This window comes from Nyctibius grandis, chromosome 32 (assembly GCF_013368605.1).
Source record: "Nyctibius grandis isolate bNycGra1 chromosome 32, bNycGra1.pri, whole genome shotgun sequence".
NCBI classification, from domain to species: domain Eukaryota; kingdom Metazoa; phylum Chordata; class Aves; order Nyctibiiformes; family Nyctibiidae; genus Nyctibius; species Nyctibius grandis.
Window position 1 is genome coordinate 2,727,784 of NC_090689.1, and position 19,866 is coordinate 2,747,649.

The 19,866-nt window shown below is 46.0% G+C and overlaps 2 protein-coding genes across 5 annotated transcripts in view; one reads left to right on the top strand and one right to left on the bottom strand.

Moving 5' to 3' along the window:
• Positions 1 to 1,835: 1,835 nt before the first annotated feature.
• NEU2 (neuraminidase 2) lies at positions 1,836 to 18,194 on the bottom strand. 3 transcript variants are annotated; one of them, XM_068420988.1, is made up of 3 exons: positions 18,156 to 18,194; positions 4,666 to 4,870; positions 1,836 to 2,948 (listed from the first exon to the last, which is right to left on the bottom strand). In XM_068420988.1, exons 2-3 carry the CDS (start codon positions 4,864 to 4,866, stop codon positions 2,010 to 2,012), a joined length of 1,140 nt encoding a protein of 379 aa, XP_068277089.1. In that variant the 5' UTR covers positions 4,867 to 4,870; positions 18,156 to 18,194; the 3' UTR covers positions 1,836 to 2,009. The 3 variants fall into 3 exon arrangements, with proteins under 3 accessions (XP_068277089.1, XP_068277088.1, XP_068277087.1); XM_068420987.1 differs by lacking the exon at positions 18,156 to 18,194 and adding an exon at positions 10,123 to 10,171; XM_068420986.1 differs by lacking the exon at positions 18,156 to 18,194 and adding an exon at positions 9,996 to 10,101.
• The window catches only part of NGEF (neuronal guanine nucleotide exchange factor), a 51,544-nt gene continuing 46,952 nt past the window's right edge, over positions 15,275 to 19,866 (top strand). For both annotated transcript variants that reach the window (XM_068420984.1, XM_068420985.1), the window contains exon 1: positions 15,275 to 15,474. The gene's annotated coding sequence lies outside the window, so the exon portion shown is untranslated. The remainder of the gene's footprint in view (positions 15,475 to 19,866) is intronic.

Here is a 19,866-nt window from a genome sequence, read left to right on the forward strand (position 1 = left end):
CATTTCCATGTCATGAAACAAAAGTATTTCACGGTGTGCCTGATGAGGGAGGTTAAGTCTGCAGGGCAGCAGTTAGCTTTGCTGAAGTCTAACTATAACATTCCCTCATCAGGCACCAGTAACAGGCTATTGGCCACGAAGGCATATTTAGACTCTGGCCTACATCTAAAGAGCACATGAGTAATACCGACAAAGTACTGGTTAGCTGAGCTACTCTACCCCAGCCCAGCGTGTTACTGACCTGCTCAGTAAAGGCTCAGAGCAAATTACAGGTGTATTTGTGAATGCCATGAGATCTCTTCACTCCCTTGGTACCTGCAGCCTCCGGGTGCCCTGAAACAAACCTAGACAGTGAGAAAAATCAGGGCCCCTTCTTCCCACTGCCCCTGAAAGCTATCAGCAATAAAAGGCAAGGGTGGGGACATCGAGCAAGCAGAGGCTTGCACACCTGAGCAGTGGCAGTGCAAAGGATCCTGTGGGACCTGCTACCGTTCCCCAAAGGGGATGCGTTCTGAGAGCAGGTATTTTTCTTCACCAATAGAGCAAACAAACATGTTTTCCTTGGAGCCATTCCACACGTGCACACACACGCAGACAAAACAGCACACAGCAATCAAGTACAGACTGGTTCATAAAGCAGAATTTTGTCCAGAGGCATGGGGAAAGCTCTCCTAGCTCCATCTGCTCTGACGTGTCTCCCTTGGTACCCATTCATTTCTGGTCACTCCCCTTGTCTACTCACTGCAGAACACCTCCTTTCAAACCACACCGTAGCCTCAGAATAGTCTCTCTCTCACCAAAACCGGGGCTGTTTCCTTCAGAAACCTGCTGAAAATCTGTCTGTGTCAGAACGCCTTCCAGCTTGAGCATTCTCCTGCTGCTCTAGGCTTGGTCAGGTCCCCGTCCTCCAACACTTGTGCTTTTGCAATTTGCTGGAAGTGGGGCCATGTTCCTTGTCTGACACACTGCCTCTTCTGCCAGTAAGACTCTGTAATAACAATAGCCACGCTTGCAAGACGTTGGGTTGCCAGCGATAAGAGCAGTCGCTGCATGGATCATAGCTCAGCCCTTGTGCTAGAAAGACCAGCAAGTATTTCCCCTCCTGACTGCAAATTGGGAGCTCCCTCTGCAGACCTGTCCTGAGCCTGCAGTTTCCATACAAGCAAAATGCCATCTCTGCCCCTTGCCCTGTCCTGGGGGGTCCTGGTGTCCTGCATGGGTCCTGCTGTTGCTGCCCAGGGAGAGGGAACAGCTGGAGCACACGAGGCTGTGGTTTCCTTACACGTGCGAAACTGCAGCTTCTCAGTGCGGTGTAAGCAAAAGGGCAAACAAGCAAGAACAGACAGCACGGGAAGGAAGGAGAAGGCCAAGTTAGACAGAAGTCCCTGGGGGGCCTGGAAACTCAGCGAGGCAACCCCACACCCACTGCAGAAGTAGGCAAGGAATATCCCAAGAGCCAGGCAGCCCATGGCCTTGCTGAAACGAGAAGACAGCAAGCCCCGAAAGCTAGAGTTGGCAGCGAGTCCTACACTGACTGCAAGAAGCAGCGCACCTAACCAGAGCCAAAGCCATCTTCTGAAGAAGGTAACTGCAGGCAAGAGGGCACTAAGCCCAGTGTCCTCTCTAGCACCTTCTCCACAACTTAAATACAGCTGAGCGTAAGATCTCCGCCCTCTGTTCCCACACAGTCCCTACGCTGTCAGCACATGTCCCTAATCGAGGCTATCGGAGGCTGCGAGGCGAGAGGCCCCAGGTCATGCTTGTTTTAAGCACGTGATGTTTAAGATGGCAGCGAGAAGGGAGAACAGGGAACAGAAAACGAAATCAAACGCATGTTCAGTTTTAGTACGTTTAATGGACTTCGTGATCTACAGCTGCCACGAGCCAACACCAAACACAAGGGCACAGGAGGAGCACAAAAAACCTTCTGCTGACAGATGAGAAGTGACAAGGAAAAGAAGTATCAGCAAAGGTGGTTTTCGGGGGGATGCTGATGCAACGCTCCAGAGTCAGCACTCCGATGGGAAGGCTTGCTTCAAAGTGAACAGTACAAAGACTATCTCTTCATATTGTTTGCGGCAGCCACGTTCAAACAGGCAGGAGAACAAGGGTGAGCCATCTGGCCCAACGCCCATGTACTGCAGATCCGAATAAGCACACAGGCCCTTGCAGAGGATGCGTGGTTTTGTCCACTGTGCTGGATTTAAAGGGCTTTTGTTGAGGTAAATTCCTAAATCTCTTCGAGCCTTTGGGTCTGCAGGATGAGTGAAGAGTAACCAACTGTCTTGGCATCTGGCATCAGGGGGAGGTGGGAAGGCAATAACACTTCCATGACATCCAGAGGGAGGTTCCACTAGCTTTTCAACCCGCTGGCCTCCCTCAAAGTCCACCCCGTAGTTGTAGCTGACAGCCTGGACTCTGGCTCCACTGCTGCTCCTCGCATTGCAGTAGAGGACCTTCCTGCCACAGGTTTGCACCTCCGCTACCTGGCACTCCCCCGCACTCTGCCCCCCCACAAAGTGCCCCATCTCCCACGTTGTCCCGTGGTCAGAGCTGATGAAGCAGAAGGCCTGAGGGGTGGGGTGTTGCTTGGGGTCCAAGATACGATAGGCGTAGGCAGGAATCACAAGGCTCCGGGCCTCGTTGAGCAATTGTAATCCATGACCTGGCCCCACTGCAAAAGTGGCCCAGTTCTTGTACTCAGAGCCAATGGTGCTATTGGTGACATCCTGCACAGCGCTCCAGGTGCGGCCTTGGTCCACGCTAGTGACGTAGCAGAGACGTACCAGGTTGATCTTTGTCCTGAGCTGGTGCTGCTCAGAGATCTTTCCTGGGATGGCTATGAAGAACAGGATCAGTTTCCCTGAGACCTCATCGTAAACAGGACAGGGGTTCATAGATCGGTGGTCTTTCAGCTGCGCACTGACAATGGTCTCCATGTGATTCCACTGCCAGGGCCCGTGTGAAGGGAGACAAGAAACACACCATTACAAAGAGATCCACGTTACAGTGTAAGGATGCCTGGATGAAAGTTACAGAAGAGCACGAGAAGAACAGAAGAGAAGCAAGTTAGTGGACAGAGCAAGAAATGGGAAGATGATATACTGGCATCGCCAAACATAAATTATTTGGATGACACAATGCACTTCACCAAACAGGTGGGTTATGTCCTTTCTTTATTACTCCTCACTGAGGAGCTGATAGCTCCGTATCTCAATGCAGCTAGTGTCTGATGACACTGTTTGAAAAACCTACAGCAGCTGAATTTTCAGAAATTCTCACAAATATAGATAAATATGACACACAGACGTGCCCAGTGGTCAGAGCGTGCTGGCACAGACACTGTGCTGTGGCAGTGTTTCTTAGGAAGCCAGCTAGACAACTGAGGCCTTCTCAGGTATCCTGGATGCTGACAAATTCCTTTCCATTCAGACTCCTACTCCTCCACTTTGATCCGTGTGTGAATGGGCACTCCAGCCCACACCGAGGCACCTTGCCAGAGCTGACTGCATGGCTTTGCACACTCTGGTGGGGAAATCTGGACCCCGAGTGGTCCGACGCAGCAAACAGGTCACAGAGCAGGTATAACTACCCTCCAACCCCTCCCTTTCTTTAAATGAATAGCATATGACACAATCACATTTCTAACACTAACATTGCAATTAGAAAATTATTCCTACGTAGTGTTATTGGCTTGGTAAAAGCAGCAGTATTTTCCAGTAAGATTATACTAATTAGCTTTTCTACCCTGACTTGCTGATTACCCTTTTTGGTCACGTCTTATCTTTGTCTATTCAACCCGTATTAACTTTTTTGGAATATTTAATATTTCCATTTTAAGAAACTCTAGCATGTGAACACAAATTACTAAGTTTATGACCAACTGAGCCCTACTTAACTGACTTACAGGGGGTTACACAAGATGTTGCCTGAATGGTATGACACTGCAGGTGCGCTCAGAGGCTGCTTCTGCTAGGCAGACTCCAGCTCTTAAGAGTCTATAATTTAAGCCAACCAGTCACCAATGAAGGATTGGAATGGAAAAATATAATGACTTTTTCTTCCCCCTAAGTCATTAATGCATTTGCAAATGCAAAAAATAATTATAAATAGAGTATCCACCACCCCCAGTCACCCAGCAAGATAATTGTTAATAATAACTGGTAGATTAATAAGGTAGCCAATTCACTGGCACAGACAAACCAGACGACACTCTTTTGCGTGGGGAGACTAGCTGTTCTCAATTGTTTTTTAAACCAGAAATTAGTCCTAAGAAGATTAATTTAAAAAAATATTCACTGATTGCTAATTCACTCCTCCCCGTCCCTGTGGCACTCCCCGTTTCTGCCTCTCCTCCACATCTTTGCTGTTGCATCTTCTGTCCCATCTCTCTATCTGCTTCTCCAGCTCTGCAATGATGGGTCAAAGCCATCCCCAGAACATCTGCTGCACCTGCCCGCTTCAGTCCCCCTAACAGCTGCCCAGTCATGGCCTTGAATCCCAGCAGTTATGACAACACATGCATCACTTATAGGGAGATTTGTCTCCTACAACTGGGGAGAGGGAGAGCTACAGCAAGAGTGAGCTACAGCAAGAGGGCAAACACATCCAACTCGTCTGGGGACAGGGGAGCAGTACAGGTGGGCATTCTCCCCACATCGGTACCTGAACACGGTGCGTGGCTGGGTCATACACGCCTCTGCGCATCGCTATGAGCTTGGCGTGTTCATCCACCTCGTCCTCTCGTTCCTCAGCAAAGGCCAGGATGATGCTGAAGCGCGGCAGGTAGAGCAGGGCTGGGATTCGATAGCTCCAGGTACCGTTCTGGAACACCGTCTCTTGCTTCAAGACAGGAAACGCAGCCATCGTGCTGAGGGGAAGAAGACAAGATGTATTGCAGCTTGACCCACCCTTAGCCCTGCAGAATGTGACGGGGCAGATTGCAGTGCTTTTTGCCCTCCCTGTTCAGTGAAACATAATTTCTGCTACTTTCAGCTTTGCCTTTTTCTTGTGCTTTTCCGAAGAGAACCCATGTGGTACACACTAGCTGGCAACACAGACCAGACTTACCCCAGGAACAGCCTGGTTGATCTTACTGGAGTGACGTACGGTAACGACACTAAACACAGTTAATGATAATGCTGTCTGTGGTTTGTTTTTTCAGTTAAATTCACAGGCTGGGATTTTTGTGGGTTCGCTTTGTAATTCAGAGGATTGTTGATAATCAAACATTATAGTATTTTCCCTCAGAAGACCATTACTGGCTTTGCTGATGGTGTTTCCAAAACCCAGCACAGAACTTCTGCTTTGCCAAATACGAGGTTAAAATCCCACATAACTGACACACTGAGGCAACCCCTGACCCCAGCTGTGCCCTTATTTGAGGATGGTAAGCACTGAGCATGAAAAGAGAAAGAAAAAGACCATCCCTCCCCCTGTAAGATTAAAGAACAGTCTGAATGGTGTCCCACTGCATCGGGTGGGACTTGGGGCCAAGCAAAAACCTTGTCATCTGTACAGTGACTTAAAAGCAACGTTAGGAAGGCAAACATGAGGGGGTACTTAGGGAAGCTGCCTGTATGTAACTGGTCTGTGCTATGCCCCCACAGAGTCTCTCTTCCTCTCAGACCCACTCAGCCCTTTGTCCTCTTGCACCAAACCTCTCCTGTGATGGCAAAAACCCACTGGCTCAAGGGAATTGTGTCTGGGCAGGTGGAGGGGCAGCGGGGGAAAGAAAAGAAGAAAGAAAAAGTATCTCTGACAAACTGAAGGCCTGAATATCCTCTGCTCAGCAGGGAAGGGGGACTTAAAAAAAAAAGTCAAGCCTTAGATCTCTGACGCATTGAGTGGGTAGGATGGCAGGGAGATGACAATACACTATGAGTAAGAAATTCAAATGCCTCCTACCTCGGCTGAGGCAAGACTTGCTGCGCTGTTTGTTGAGGATTCTCCTATTTACCTAAATCTTAGAAAGCACTAGAGTGGCTACTGGCCATGTATCAGATCCTTATGTTTCTGAAGGCCGTCTTGAGAATTCAGGACCAGATGGAGGCAAACTGAAGATGGCTTATGCAGCTGCAGAGTGCATGTACCTACCTGGAGAAGAGCTTCCACTCTTCCATATCACAAGAGAAAAGATTGTGTCAGCCAGCAGAACTAACATAGACTTGGTTAACATTTTTTTGTTGTTGTTTACAGTGCTGATTACTAAGTTAGGACATCACAGAGAAGCCAAGTTCATCCTCCTCAGACAGGACCATCACATTATGCTCTATCCAGATCCATAGCTAGGCAGCAACTGTTCAAATATTCCTTGCTTTCACCTTCCAGATGCTATAAATATCAGTGAGATTTTTGAACTCCCAGCACTGACCAGAAGGGCCTGAACTGCACTGTTTTAGCTAAAGCCAGCTGTACAGCCCCCAGCAAGCCACAGCCCCATTGCCACTCAGATGCAAAGCCACCAGAGAGAGAAGTCTATCTCCAGAGGGCAGCTGCTCACTCCTCAGTGTCACTGACGATACGGCAGCCTGTGAAAAGACAGCAGCACCACTACTGCACAGAAATGTTAGCAGAATTCCATCACAGCTATCCATGCAACAACATGAAGAAAATAGGAAGACCTTCCTAGAACAAATAACTGTGCTGTTCCCTACTTACCAGCATGGAGCTGGCTATTTATATAGACCACAGCCGTGGCTGTGTTCTCATGGCTTCTGAAACAGAAGCTCTCTAGAGCGCTTCCAGACTATTTAAAGGGAGATTATTTAAAGGGAGATTAGTCAGCCTGTCTAGTGCAGCACAGGTTCCCTAGCATTCCCGCTCATGATGCCATTCTGCTACTGCAATCCCGCTTCAGGGCAGGGCAAGAAGGAAGGGGGGAAAAAAAAAAAGAAAATAAAAGAAAATAAAAAGAGACGTAGATCTGGGCTGTCCCCCAAAGCCCCCAGTGCAAGGCCAAGAGACCACTGCCATGGGAGGCCGTGCTGCACCCGAGTCCCTCCCGTATGAGCCTGTCATCTGCAGCCATCTCTACCCATGCTCTTAGCCTCTCCATGAGATGCTCAGTGTGGGTGTCACAACACTACTCTTTTCCTCTGATTGCCACATGGGGACTGAGGGGAGGTGGGATGTTAAAAGGCTGGGAATAGCTGCCATAGAAACAAGCCTGAGGTTCTTGGACACAGCACCCACAGCTATAATCGAAGAAAATACTAGAACCAAGTGACTCTTCCATCTATTCAGAGACTAAACAGGGATACCTGTGAGCGTGTGTGTATACACACATACACACATTTGTATATATGCTCCCCACACACAGTGTGGGTATTATGTCTGTATACATATATATACACATACACACTATGTATCCATCTGCAGAGAAACTCTTCCATCCTTTTTTAAACACACTTAAAGTCAGTGTTCAGCTTCTTCTCCCTTCTCCCTTGAGGATCCTCAAGCAGAGATTGAATCACAACAGTTTGAGTTTCACAAGGAATTGAAAATGCAGAATCTTTAAATAAGTTCTTAATATATTAAAAAAAAAGGTGCCACTTTAGTTACTTCTCCAGCCAATTGAAAGGAAACTGTTTTTCTCTTGACCTCTACCCATTTCCAAAGGCAAGAGCACTAGCTACACCCTCCTGAATAAAAGAGAAGTAAAATTAGCAATCGCTGACAGGACAGCCACACGAAGAGCATTCAAAAGCTCATAGTCTAGCACTGCAGGAATTCAAATTGTACACACCAGTCCCTCTGAGATTAAATTGCCAAGGGATGCATGTGTCCATGATGCTACTTTGTTCCCAAGCCCTACTGACATACCACTGGCTGACCCGCAAGGAAGAAGAAGGTGGCAGTGTTGCAGCCAGCATGATCTAAGGACATTGGCAACACAAAGTTTGTAGACCATGGCAATGTCTTTTGAAAGACCAAGAGCTATAACTGGAAAAAAATACAAACTTCTGGGAACAGAAAGGCCTGCAATACAAGCAGAAGACTGGAGAGCTGTACACATACTGAGAACAATTGCTCAGACCTGTATCAGTTCAGTCAACTTGGAGAGAAAAGTTAGCTGTACTTTTGTGAGGCAAAGGGGTGAGAAAGGGGAAGCTGTGCTGATGTGGTATTTTTTTCCTAGGAGAAAGAGAGGTAGCTGGTAACCTCTTTGCAGATGACAGAGGTGCTAGTAAGGAGAAGGGAAATTTATCCTCTAGCCATTAAGCCAGTATTCCCTTGTGCGTTCTGGTATTTACTGGAGTTTTGCACTTATTTCCCAGGCTCATCCTTGAGAAGTGCCCTGTTCAGACTGTCGTTTACCTGCAATTCCTCTCCAAGGCACCAGGGAAGCTGCTGCACTGAAATCCAGTACCTCACCCCCAGGCAAAACTGGGCAGACAGGGAGAAAGACGGGCACAGTGGAAACACAGAAGAGAAGGAGGGAGTTAAACTGGAGGAAATCATTACTCATAGTTTGCGAGTTATACAGCTGTAATGATTTCCAAAGCAGAGACTGTTTCCAGCACACCAGAAGAGTCAAAAGAAATAACAGTTGTCAACAAATGAATCTATGATGGATCTGATGCCTGGAAGGAGCCCAAGTTGCAGTAAGGGATAGGAGCTGGTAGACACCAGGAGAGGGTACTTGTTCCTTACGCTTCTGTCCTTCAAGCCAGCTCACATGGACTTGTCTATAGAGCAGGATGAGCCCTTGCATGTTTATTTTCTTTAATCCTCTCCAAGAAAAGTGACTAAAAAGGATAACATTTCCACTGGCCTCAGCTTCTGTAAAAACCTGTCCTTAACATGTTCAGATCCAAGCTGAAATGACAGTATGTCTTCAAAAACAAAATCAGCAGAAATGAGGTAATATGCTGAACTCTATCCCTTGGTCCCCATCAGGGTGTCCTGTGCTCTGTGCAGGAGGCAGCTTGTTCTTGAAGGGGTTCAGATAGATACAAAAAAACCCAAACCAACCCATTCAGGGAGGTTTTGGGAGGAAAACAAACAAAAAAACCCAAGAGACTCAAGTGCAAAACCCAACTAAAATTCTGCTTTCCAAGGCAAGCACAAGAATCCAGGTCTGGTCGTTCTCTACTCAACATCAGACCAAGACTTACAGTGTTTTCCAAACTTAAAGTCAGCTAAGCACTATGCTGAAATACATTTCTTGTTTCACTTACAGAAGACATTTCTATTGGGATATTGCATGGGGGGGGGGCAGGAGTAGTCATGTTCCAGTTATATAGGGCTAAGAAACAGACCCAGCTTGCTTCTACAATACTTCCTACACAGCGTATTCCTGTGCACAAGCCTTTCCTCCCAGCTAAACAGCGTGACCGTGCCCATTTCTGCCAAAGCCCAGCATCAGAGCACGCCATCTCCAGCCTTCTCATGCCCCTAGACCAGATCCTACGCTAAATCTAGGCTACGGGACTTCTTAACAAGCCAGACAGCACACATTCATTTAGTCCAATGATTCACCTTCAGTGTAAAGTCAGAAAGGAGAGTGATCAGCAAGACCTGTCAAACAATAAACCTTAAACAAACTAAAACATTCAGAATTTGAAACCGAAAAGGCGCAAAACTGGAATGACTTTAATCCAGCAGCCAGTTGGATTGTACTTCTTAACCACACTAGAAACAGAAAGTTTTTCTTGTGGTAAAAACTTCATACCACACTTACAAGAGGATTTTCAGTCTCCCCAGTACATGCTTTCCTAAACAATCAGTCAAGTTCTGCTTTTAAAATGTTGTGGCTTAGCTTGGCAGTAGCTCCTCTGCCTTAAAGTGCAGGTTTTCTTAGCACCAGAAAGGAATTACATGAAGCAGCAGTATTTCTCTTAGCGTATGGTTGGTGGAGGAATACACAAACTGCACTCCTACTTGAAGCTACAAAATGTTGTATTTACCTTTTCAGTTCCTAGCAGTGTCCACTGTTATGAAAAAGGTTTTTTTTAAAAAAAGAAAGGAGAAAAAAAAAGAAAAATAAATACCTCTTTCTCTCTGTCTCCTGGAAGCCACGTCAAAGGGAAAAAAAAAACAAACCAACAAACTAAAAAGCTCTCCTATTGGATTAGATAAAAGGGAGCCTCACCCCACTCTTACCAACTAGTCACCAACCTGGAAAATTATTTATATTGGCAGCAACGTCAGCTGGTTCGGATCCCCAAGAAAAGCTAGCAGCTGGCATGTATACACAAGCTGACATTTAAATACCAAACCTGTTTTGCATATAAGGGGAGGTGCCATGTGAGCTGGACAAGCACTAGGGAAAGACTTTTAAATTACCCTAGTAATTAAACAGCATATTTCTACCTGCATTGATTGACAGCCCCGTCAAACAGCTGTTGTTGCTAATGGTTACATAGTTCAGCATTCTGTCTTATTTCCTAGTCCTCTTGTACCGAGCAGGGTAAAGTTCCTCTGGTCCCAGCACGCAGACTCCCAGTGCTCCCTCTCAGAGCGCTCCTGAGCTCTGCAGAAGTTTGCCAAAAGAACCCAGAAAGTGGTTATAACCAGCAGGTGACGGTGCTGTGATAACCTGACATATTCCTCTGCCGGCTCCAGGCACCTCCAATCCAGTGGCGTGCTGTTTCAGGATGAAGAGATGGGCTGACACAGGAGTCCCCAGGCAGTGGTACAGGACTAACATGCTGGTGCCCACAGATGCAGCTCCCAGCAGCCTCTGTGGAGGTGTTACCAGGGCCCAACCACCCCAGTAGCTGCAGTTAATGAGCCAGTGGGGAGAGTCAGGCTGAGGAACAGAGGGGAGAACATGACCCATGGGTCCCAGCTGAGGGAGAAGAGGATGGCAACACCCTTTCTCCCAGCTCTGCCCTGGCTGGCTTAGAGGCAGCACCTGCACCTGCTGGGAGTCCCCAGGCAAATGATTTCACGACTGCCTTGTGCTACTGATCTAACGATGTGCTGCTGCTGTCAGAGATGACCTTTCCTATCCCATTCCTTGCTGTTTCTCTCGCTTTCCCCTCTTCTCTACTGTGTTTCCATTGCTGCCATTAATGTTTCCTGTCTTTGAAGTGATCTGAAAAAATAACAAGCCTGCAAATAGACCTTGCTAGTAATGAAAAAGGAGGAAGAAAAGTCTCCTCGTTTGATGGTAGTTGTGGTTGATCTGTGCAAGCCAAATAGGGAGTTGCAAAGGTGCAGATTTACAACCAATCAAGCAACCAACCAAATTAATGTAATGCTTCTGTATTACTATCTTTCCTCTCTCTTGAGCAAGCCTGCATCCCTTCTCGTGCCAGCACTGGTGCTCATCTTACCTTGGCAAGCCATCAGAGGATGTCAGTCTGGCAGAAAACTAATCCAGACAAAAAAAAATGAAAAGTGAACAGTTTTCTGCTAGGTCATGGTCCTGGACTGCGTCAGCAAGTCAGACAAGCAGCAGGATCTGCAGTAGGAGGGGGAGTAGGAGCATGAAGCTGTTGACAGGAGGAGCAGACTCACCTCTGACTGGCAGCTAGCCATTACATCAAATCAGCTGTATCATAAAACCACACCCCATGTTTTCAAACCTTGCCTAACTGGGGAAGTGAAGTATTGCTTTAACTGAGACACACAAAAGAAGCCTGAGGGCATTTGTACCTCACTGCTTTACCTGGAATCAAACAACCGTCAACGTGAGGAAAAGTCCAGAGACAATGGCATTGATGTCCACTAGGTAATAACTTTTAACAGTGACTCCTGGAGAAAATCCAGAGTCAAGTAAAACAGAAGCAATTAAGGAAGGAAGGGAGACACTGAAGAGGCTGCTGAGGCGCAGTCTGCCAGAAAGCCAGACATGAACGGTTGCTTTGTGGATTTCTTCACCTTTTTTCTGCTCCCTGGCTAACAGCAGCATTACTCAGGTGGTGTTCTGAATCACACTTGGCTTCTGCAGCCAGACAACCCATAAATGATCAGTTGTTTAATAGAAATCACCTTGCCCAGCTGCAGCTTAAATCTGGTTGTCCATCTCTTCTTAGAGTGGGAAGCCCCAAATGCGGCTTGCTGAGGTGGCAATGGTTCCCTGCTCTGTGTTGGCCGAGTGGCCGTGCCTCTGGCCATCTCCTGTCTCCCCTTATCATCTCTTCCTCCCCAAGCAAGGTGCCCACCTTCCTCCGCAGCCAGCCGGGGTGCCCTGCCTTCAGCCCGCTCCCCAGGGCAGGTATCAGACAGGGTGTGCAGAGGGTAACAGGCTAGAAGGGCTAAAACTCTCCCAAAATGAAGAACGCACTGCCTAGTCCTGCTGTGAGGTTAACCCGGGTGAACCCCAGTGCCTGTGCAGGACAGCCACGCAGTCAACTCACGGGCACCCTGCGGTGCTTCCCCTGCGCGGCCACGGCCAAGCGCTGTGAGCATCCAGGCCTCCAGCACTGCTCTCCAGACACATGCCCACACCGCAGTCCTCTGACTGCAAAACAGCTCCTTTCCTGAGAAAAGAAAAAGTGCTTTTTCCAAACGTGTGCTGCAACTATTTTACAAAACCATTCCTTGCTAACTATAAAAAATGGATGTCTCGGTGTAGACGTGCTAGGTTTGATCCCCTCTCTTTCCTTTCGGTGTACATCAAAATCAATGTCACCAGTGAAGTTTAAAATGGGTGCAGGTCTGAGGAGAATCAAGCTCTTCACTTCTATTGTTCCTCACTTACTTCATTGCCCTTATAGCTGATTGCTGTAATGAAAACGTTTTTAAAAAGGTTAAAAAATGCAAATGGGGTGTGTGGGTGCATTAATAAGAGGATGTAAAAATAATGCAGAAGATAATATGACGACAGAATGCTGAACAATGGAGCATTTGCATTTGGAGGACCACGTTCTGTTTCGGGTGCCACCTCTTAGGAAAGACATGGCAAGAGCTGCAAATGAAGGTGAAGAGAAAGAGTTCAGAAGCTAACGCTCGTGAGCGTATGTGAAAAGAAATCAGCAGGGAAACAAGAGTGGTTACGTTTAATGAGTGATATCTAGTCCATTAAAAATTTTTAATTTATATTTCCCTTGCAAAGTGTTCAAACCTGAATCCATTGATTCCTTACGCCATCAGAAAGGCAAGCCTGGCTCAGGTGATTCAGTATTTTTGCTACACTATAGAGTGTATCAGCTGCCATCAGGCAGCTATAGCTAAAATCCAGAGGTCTTCTATAGAGTCGGGCCATTTGAGAGAGCAATTACACAGTTTGGCAAATTTTTCAGTTCAAACACTATGGGCTGCTCTCCAGCCAGTGGGGAATATGGTATAATTTGTGCAGAACGCAAATCCTACAGACCTGGGGTCTGACTGAAAGTCTGCTCTGTCAGGGGAAAAAAAAACCACAAGAAAAAAGCCAAAGAAATAATAAAAATGAATGTAACATGCAAATGCTAATAGCAGAGCTCTTTGGGAAACAGGGTTCACCAGACAAGGAAAAAATCCACTGTTTTCTTTTAATTCCAGTTCTGGTTAAGGAAATGAGCCTTTGTGCACATTTGAAACCAGCACTACCCTTACCAGCTGTAAGAGCAACAGGTATGAGGAGCAGGTTCTCTTTGGGTTTGTGCCATTTCACACTCCGTTGACTCCAGCTAAGTTACTTTTGATTTCCATCAGGAGGAGTAAGCAAAGAGTTGTGCCGCCAGTGTTTCTTTCCCAGGAAGTAAGAGCCTTTTACAAGTTATTTCCTCTCCTCATGGATAGAATTGGGCAAAATCCAACAAATACTCCCTCCTCAACCCAAAGGGCAACACCATCACCCCATAGCGGACCTGTAAGCCTGCTGACGCTCCATGGTGAGCTGTGGGTTTGTCACAGGGAAGCTTCCTGACTCTGAGAGAGACAGCATCCAATAAACAGCCTGCCTAACCATTTTTCCATTTACTTTGCCCATTTGGAACAGAAAAAAATAAATATACTTTATTTTTGTAACAAAACGAATGGCACGATCTATGGGAAGCCAGGGGAGAGAGGTGGTGAGATTTACACACCAAAAGGGGCCTGCAGAAGCAGGATTTATTTAGCCCTCAAAATAGCAACACTGGGAAGGAGTCACTGGAGCAATTTAATGACTGGAAAATGCAATAAAACCAGAGTCCCTTGCTTCACGTACTCTGCCAGCTCCGGGGACACTCAGATAAGCACGTCTGAAGCACAAGGCTAGCTAGACCCACCCTGGAGCGACTCCTGCGACAGGGAGGAGCCCGAATTCCAGCGCATCCCTCGTCGCAGTGTCCTGCTGGCTCACAGACCAGAGGAGCACAGGTCTGATGGTGGCCTTGATTAATCATTACAGGATTGATTGCTGACAGCCCTCTGTGCCCAGGCCAGGCCCTCAGCTGATGTAAAGGGACACTGACACTGGTGACCATGAAGCTATGATGACCGACTCCGTATTAACCAAAGCTTTACTCAATCAACATTCAGCCTTCCACAGAGTAGGCTGGGCACACAGCTGCATTTTAAAAGGAACAGGGTAATGGTGTGGCCAATTAAAACATTCTGAGATGAACAAGGCGCTTGGCAAGTTCAGTGAAGTTCAAAAAGAAAAAAATCAAGGGAAAAGACTAGCATCAACTTCAGCTGGCGATACGATGCTTTTTGTAAGAGTCATTCAAACTACAGGCTTGAAAATACCAAGTGAGCTATCCAAGGATGAGGGAGAACTTCTCTCCTCAGTACAGCAGTGCATAGGTATCTACAGGAGTTAGGGGCTGCTTTGTCCTCCTTTGAAGCAGTGGGCCCTAAGCTGCCTGAGGAAAAGGGACATGTCAATAACAGCAAGCCAGCCCAGTGGAGAGAACAGCAAATGTAAGCACAACCTGAATAAGAAATGGAAGTATTTCAAGGGTGAAAATTATAACAGGCGTTTGGATGACCAGATACAAAAAGCCTTAAAATAAAACCAGGCTGGCTCTGCTATATCCACCCCAGTGCCCAGGTATGTGAACATGACATTAAAAAACAGCAACCTAAAAATACTCACAAACATTTACATCTTTTCATCTCAAATGGCTGTGAATAATGCAAAGCGAGAGCGGTTTCTCCACCAGCGGGCCTTAAAAGTGGAAGCAAATACCGTTTACTGTTTCCACGTATTTGAGTTCACAGATTTGGACCAAAGTTTCACCCAGTTGTTAAAGATTTATACGGGAGGTTTAACAATGCCCTGTCATTAAGCCTTTGGCACAAGCAGTGCAAAGGACATTCAGGGCATGTTTGTACTAACTTATCTGGGTAAAGGGAAAGCTGTTCCTTTAAATTATGTTTGCTGTGACTCTGGAAACTGAGCAAACAAAGTCCGAGGGAAACTTCACTCTCAAGCAGAACTGACAGAAGGGACAAGGACTGAAGGACAGGGATCTTCTGTAGGACATACCTGCCTTAGGATTCACACCTGGATTGCAAACCTCTAACAGCTTGGGGGAGTTTAGTCCAGACTTGTTGGACATACCTCATCCCGATGGCAAATGAGAGACTGGTTCAGCCCCAGACTGTCAGGTGAGTAAAATCCTGCTCTGGGGGGGATGCTAGAAGAGGAACGGTCTGAGGAAGAAACCTCAGGCCACAAATAAAGGCACAAATCCAGTGCCCGAGAAATACCTGACTTTGCTCTACAAGCGAAGTCACACTGAAGGAGTCCTGTGCAACCCAGACAGAGCACAGCCCTGATGCTGTTGAAACGTTGGAGAGGAGACACACCATTGGCACAGCTTGAGAGGCACAAAAACCACCACAGGGAGGAAGTCTAGCCAGAGAGGAGACCCAGCCTGCCCAGAACGGGCATTAACATGACCAACTAAACCAACCAACCAACCTGTGTGTCTTTTTCCAGGGGCAGGACAAGTTGTGATTTTTCCTGGCAAATGTTTATGTGTCATCTTGCTTTAAAAAAGTATATAAATAAAATAAAATACAGGAAATATGAAAAAAACAGCCTGTTTTCCTCCTAATGCCAGGCTGATCCTTCCCCTTAGCCAATCTTTCCTTTCACTCTCAGGAGACCAATTGCTGTGTATCCAGTATAGCTGTGAACTCCGTCCCAGCAATTAGGTGTATTTTTAAACGCACAAAGTAAACAGGGACTCAAATCTCACAAGGACAAGCCAGCTCTTGAGATATTAAACTATCGACAGATTCAGCCGTTACCCTGGAGCTGCCGCTTCCAGATCTACTTGAAAGCAGGAAATTGCACTAAAATAACAAAAAGATTTTAAAACATTTTGCTGAACTTGCAAAAAGGACTAATTGGCTGGCATTCGTTTTAAGAGATGGACAGAAATTTTATTGAGCTCTGATTTCCTCCAGACTGCAATTGGGACTGATAAATCCAATCCACTTTAAGACCAACTGTAAATATAGGAGTATGTGTGAAATGCCACAGTAATTGCCAGAAAAGAAGTGCCCAGAGACAAAAACCCCTATTGTCCCACACTGCCATAATTTGGAGAGGACATTTGCAAGACAATGTAAAATGCTTTAACTATAATCACCATTATCTGTCCCTGAGTATGTGGCCAATGCCTGGGGTTTTCACTCAAATTCTCCTTTTGGAAGTAGCTTGTTCTATGATTTCTATATGCAATTATGTCATCATTTGTACCACAATAGAGCCTGGAGGCAATATTTCATGTTTCCAAGCAGCACCCCATGGAAGCAGCCCCATTAGATCTAAAATAAGAAAAACTGACAAGACTGAGTAAAACCTAAAACACTCCAGAAACCTTGTCTCCTCCCTGCCTTCTTTTTCTCAGCCAAAATCATCTTTGAAAGAGATGTCTGTGAAAAAAACAGGTCTGGCAGGTTACTCAATCCACAAAACTTGGACTTTGCTGTTCCATTCCTGAAACAATGACCTCTTCTTAGGGGAAACTGCAACCAGCTCAAACAAAACTTTGGATGAGCAGCAGGGACACTGAGGAACTAGAAATCTAAACAAAATGCCTGCTTTTCACTTGGGGACAGAAATGTAGGAAATATCAAATGAAAAATAACCAAAAAAGAAAGAATACCCAAACTGTTTCATTTTTTCTTTAATTACAGTATTGTCCAGAGCTCTTTTGAACCCGTCAAGCTATCACATGTCATGCTCTTGTACTTATGCTAAGTTCCTGCTCAAGTAATTCAGAAGAAAAAAGGCTATGGGAGAAACATAGAAGTATTCATAAACTATAGTATACCAGTCCCAATCTAAAGATGAGGAACTAAGACCCAGGAAAACCCCCGACATGCTCAAGATTGGCCAGGGAACTGCAGCAGAGCTGAGAAATGAAATCTGTTCTCACAGGACCCGATTCAGTGCCACAGCCGTGAGATTCACAACCCCCAGCCCAGCCTTGTTCATTCCATGCTTAAAAACTGGGGATGAAGAGGAGGGTAACAACTGCTGTTAGAAGGAAAGGTCTGAAAGGGAAAGGTTTGCCAGTCTTTCACAGCACGTGGGTAAAGTGAGCTACAGAGTTATGGTTGAGGAGACCATGTCACTTGTTTGACAAAAAAAAGAGACTGCCTGTGGATGCACATGCAGCCAGAGAGCATTGCACGTGTGCCTGTTTTTCTACAGTGCAACGCTGTCGAGTGCTGTAGCTGGCAAACCAGAGGCACGTGGGAGGGGGGCTTCTGGATGGGATTGCCTGAGCCCTGAGCTGGTGCCTCAGTCCTAGGACAGAAGAGACTGCTCTGCACTGGGAGCAATATTCCCTTCCTGCCAGGGTCCTCCCTGGGGCTAAAAAGAGCCCTTCTGGTGGGGAATTGTGCAGGACTGATGCCGTTCGCTGCAGTTCCCAGAGTTGTCTATCAAGTATTTTTCCTGAGTTACTAAAGACACGTGCAATCAGTAGAACAGGCTATAAGAATAGTATCAGCTTATGTCAGGTTTGAAATGAGCTGAAATTAGCTTGATGCAGTTGACAAGGCACAGCAGCGCTCCAAACCTGCCTGGCATTTCAAACCAGTAGAAACCAGTCCAACAGGATCCTGATGTCTTATTGACTTCTGGCTCCCTTGAAGCTATGCATTTGTAAGCAGATTCACCAAACAGGCACTCCTTGGACCCTCCACCCAATAACCACTGAGGGAGGAAAAACTGAGAGCTCTACTATTCCTTGATCAACAAAATCAGCTCTCTTCTTTCCCTGCTGCTCTATGGAAGCTTTCAAATAAAAACCCCTTTGAGTTCTTACCTCTCCGCAGTTCGAGTAACCACCCATGCTCATTTCTTCCATAACAAGTGTCTCATAAGCAACCAGCAAATCTAGAAACAGAAGTGGAGAGCATTATGTTTTTCCCCAAGAGCAGCACAGGTGTTGTCTGCCCCAGGGATACTGGGCCTTCTCTGCTTACTAATGAGTCTGTCTTGAAAAGCTTCAACCAAGACATCTGCTAATCTCTTCTAAGTATCCTGGCATTACTAGACCTCTCTGCTTTCAGCAAGGCAGCGTGCCCAGGACGTTATTTCTTAAACCATGTTCTTGACTAAACCATTTCACCGCAGACTGAACTTTCTATACAGGAGTCTTTTAATTTTTTAAGTGTAAGCTTTATGTTACATATTTCTGTCATGGCTAGAAGGCTTCACATGCTCCAAACAGAAAAGAACAAACAAAAAGGAACAAGGACTCACAAGTCCCATGTGCAACCCTGTAAAATGGGAGAGATCATCAGGCAGGCTGCTGAGGGCCTTCTCGTTTGCTTGCATAGTACATTGGTATCTTGTGCTTTGAGGCTACGTCCTGTGATTTGCACCTAGCCCTGAGCAGATAGTCACGTACTCCCGCCAGTCTAGCAGATGCAGTGATGTTGTTTTTAATTATTCACTTACCTTCCAGGGATAAGCCTGGAAAACCTCATGAGTTTTAAATCACAGCTACTTAGCAACAATTTCACAAGTATCTTCTAAGCAGAAATAAGGAATGGGATGGCATCAGGGACAACAACATTTCATAGTCAGCAGGAAAAAGGAAAGGGGGCAGGAGTTCTTGTTAGTATATAGACATATGTCAGAGAAACAGGATGAGTTTTATACCTTTTACTTTTCGAGAGTCTCTCAAAATCTTCAGGCAGGGGTGTACTCTCGCCATTGCATGTGCACTAAATTAAGGAAAGGAATAAAAATAAGGTCAGGTTTTTGTTTAATTAGTTTTAAGAGCTTATAATGAAAAAAAAAAACTGGAAGGGCTTTAGATTTCCACTTCTGCTCTTTTGTACACTTTAAAAATTAGTTTGACTTCCCCTACACAGCTGGAGAGCGTGTGTGTGTTTACGTATGCATATATATGTGTACATATATACATATGTAGAACAGCTCCAGAGGGGGAATTCTTTAACATCCTAGCTATAGCCCATAGCTATGTCTTCTACACGAGACCCAGGGGATGAAGCGTGGAACGCGATGGGACAGGGCTGGACCACTCTGAGGTGCATGGATTGAGCAGAGGTGACAATGATTAGCAGCATACAAGAAAGCACATCTTTTTAATAATTATTTTTTAATCATAAAGAATCAGTAAACAGTCAAAAAGATAAATCATGCTGGCAGCAGAAAAATACGCAGGTATTTAGTGTTATTCATTAAGTATATATTAGTTAATTAACACAAAGTAGCTGCTATAAATACTCCGTGTCTCGTGCAGAGGGAATTGTGTGAAGGCATGTATCCTCTTCTGTTACGTGTAAGTAACCATTTCTAGGACACTCATTTTGTGTCTATGTTTACACAGGTATGCTCACCTCTACCCACAGGAGGTCCCACAATGCCACACTTAATTCTAGAAACATTTTTAGACCTAGCAAGGGCATTTGAGTAATTTTTAGCCATTTTAAGTGTACTGTTTTCTCTCTCCAAGCCTCGTTCACTTGGTCTCACAGTGTCTAAAGCACATGGCTTTGGAGGCT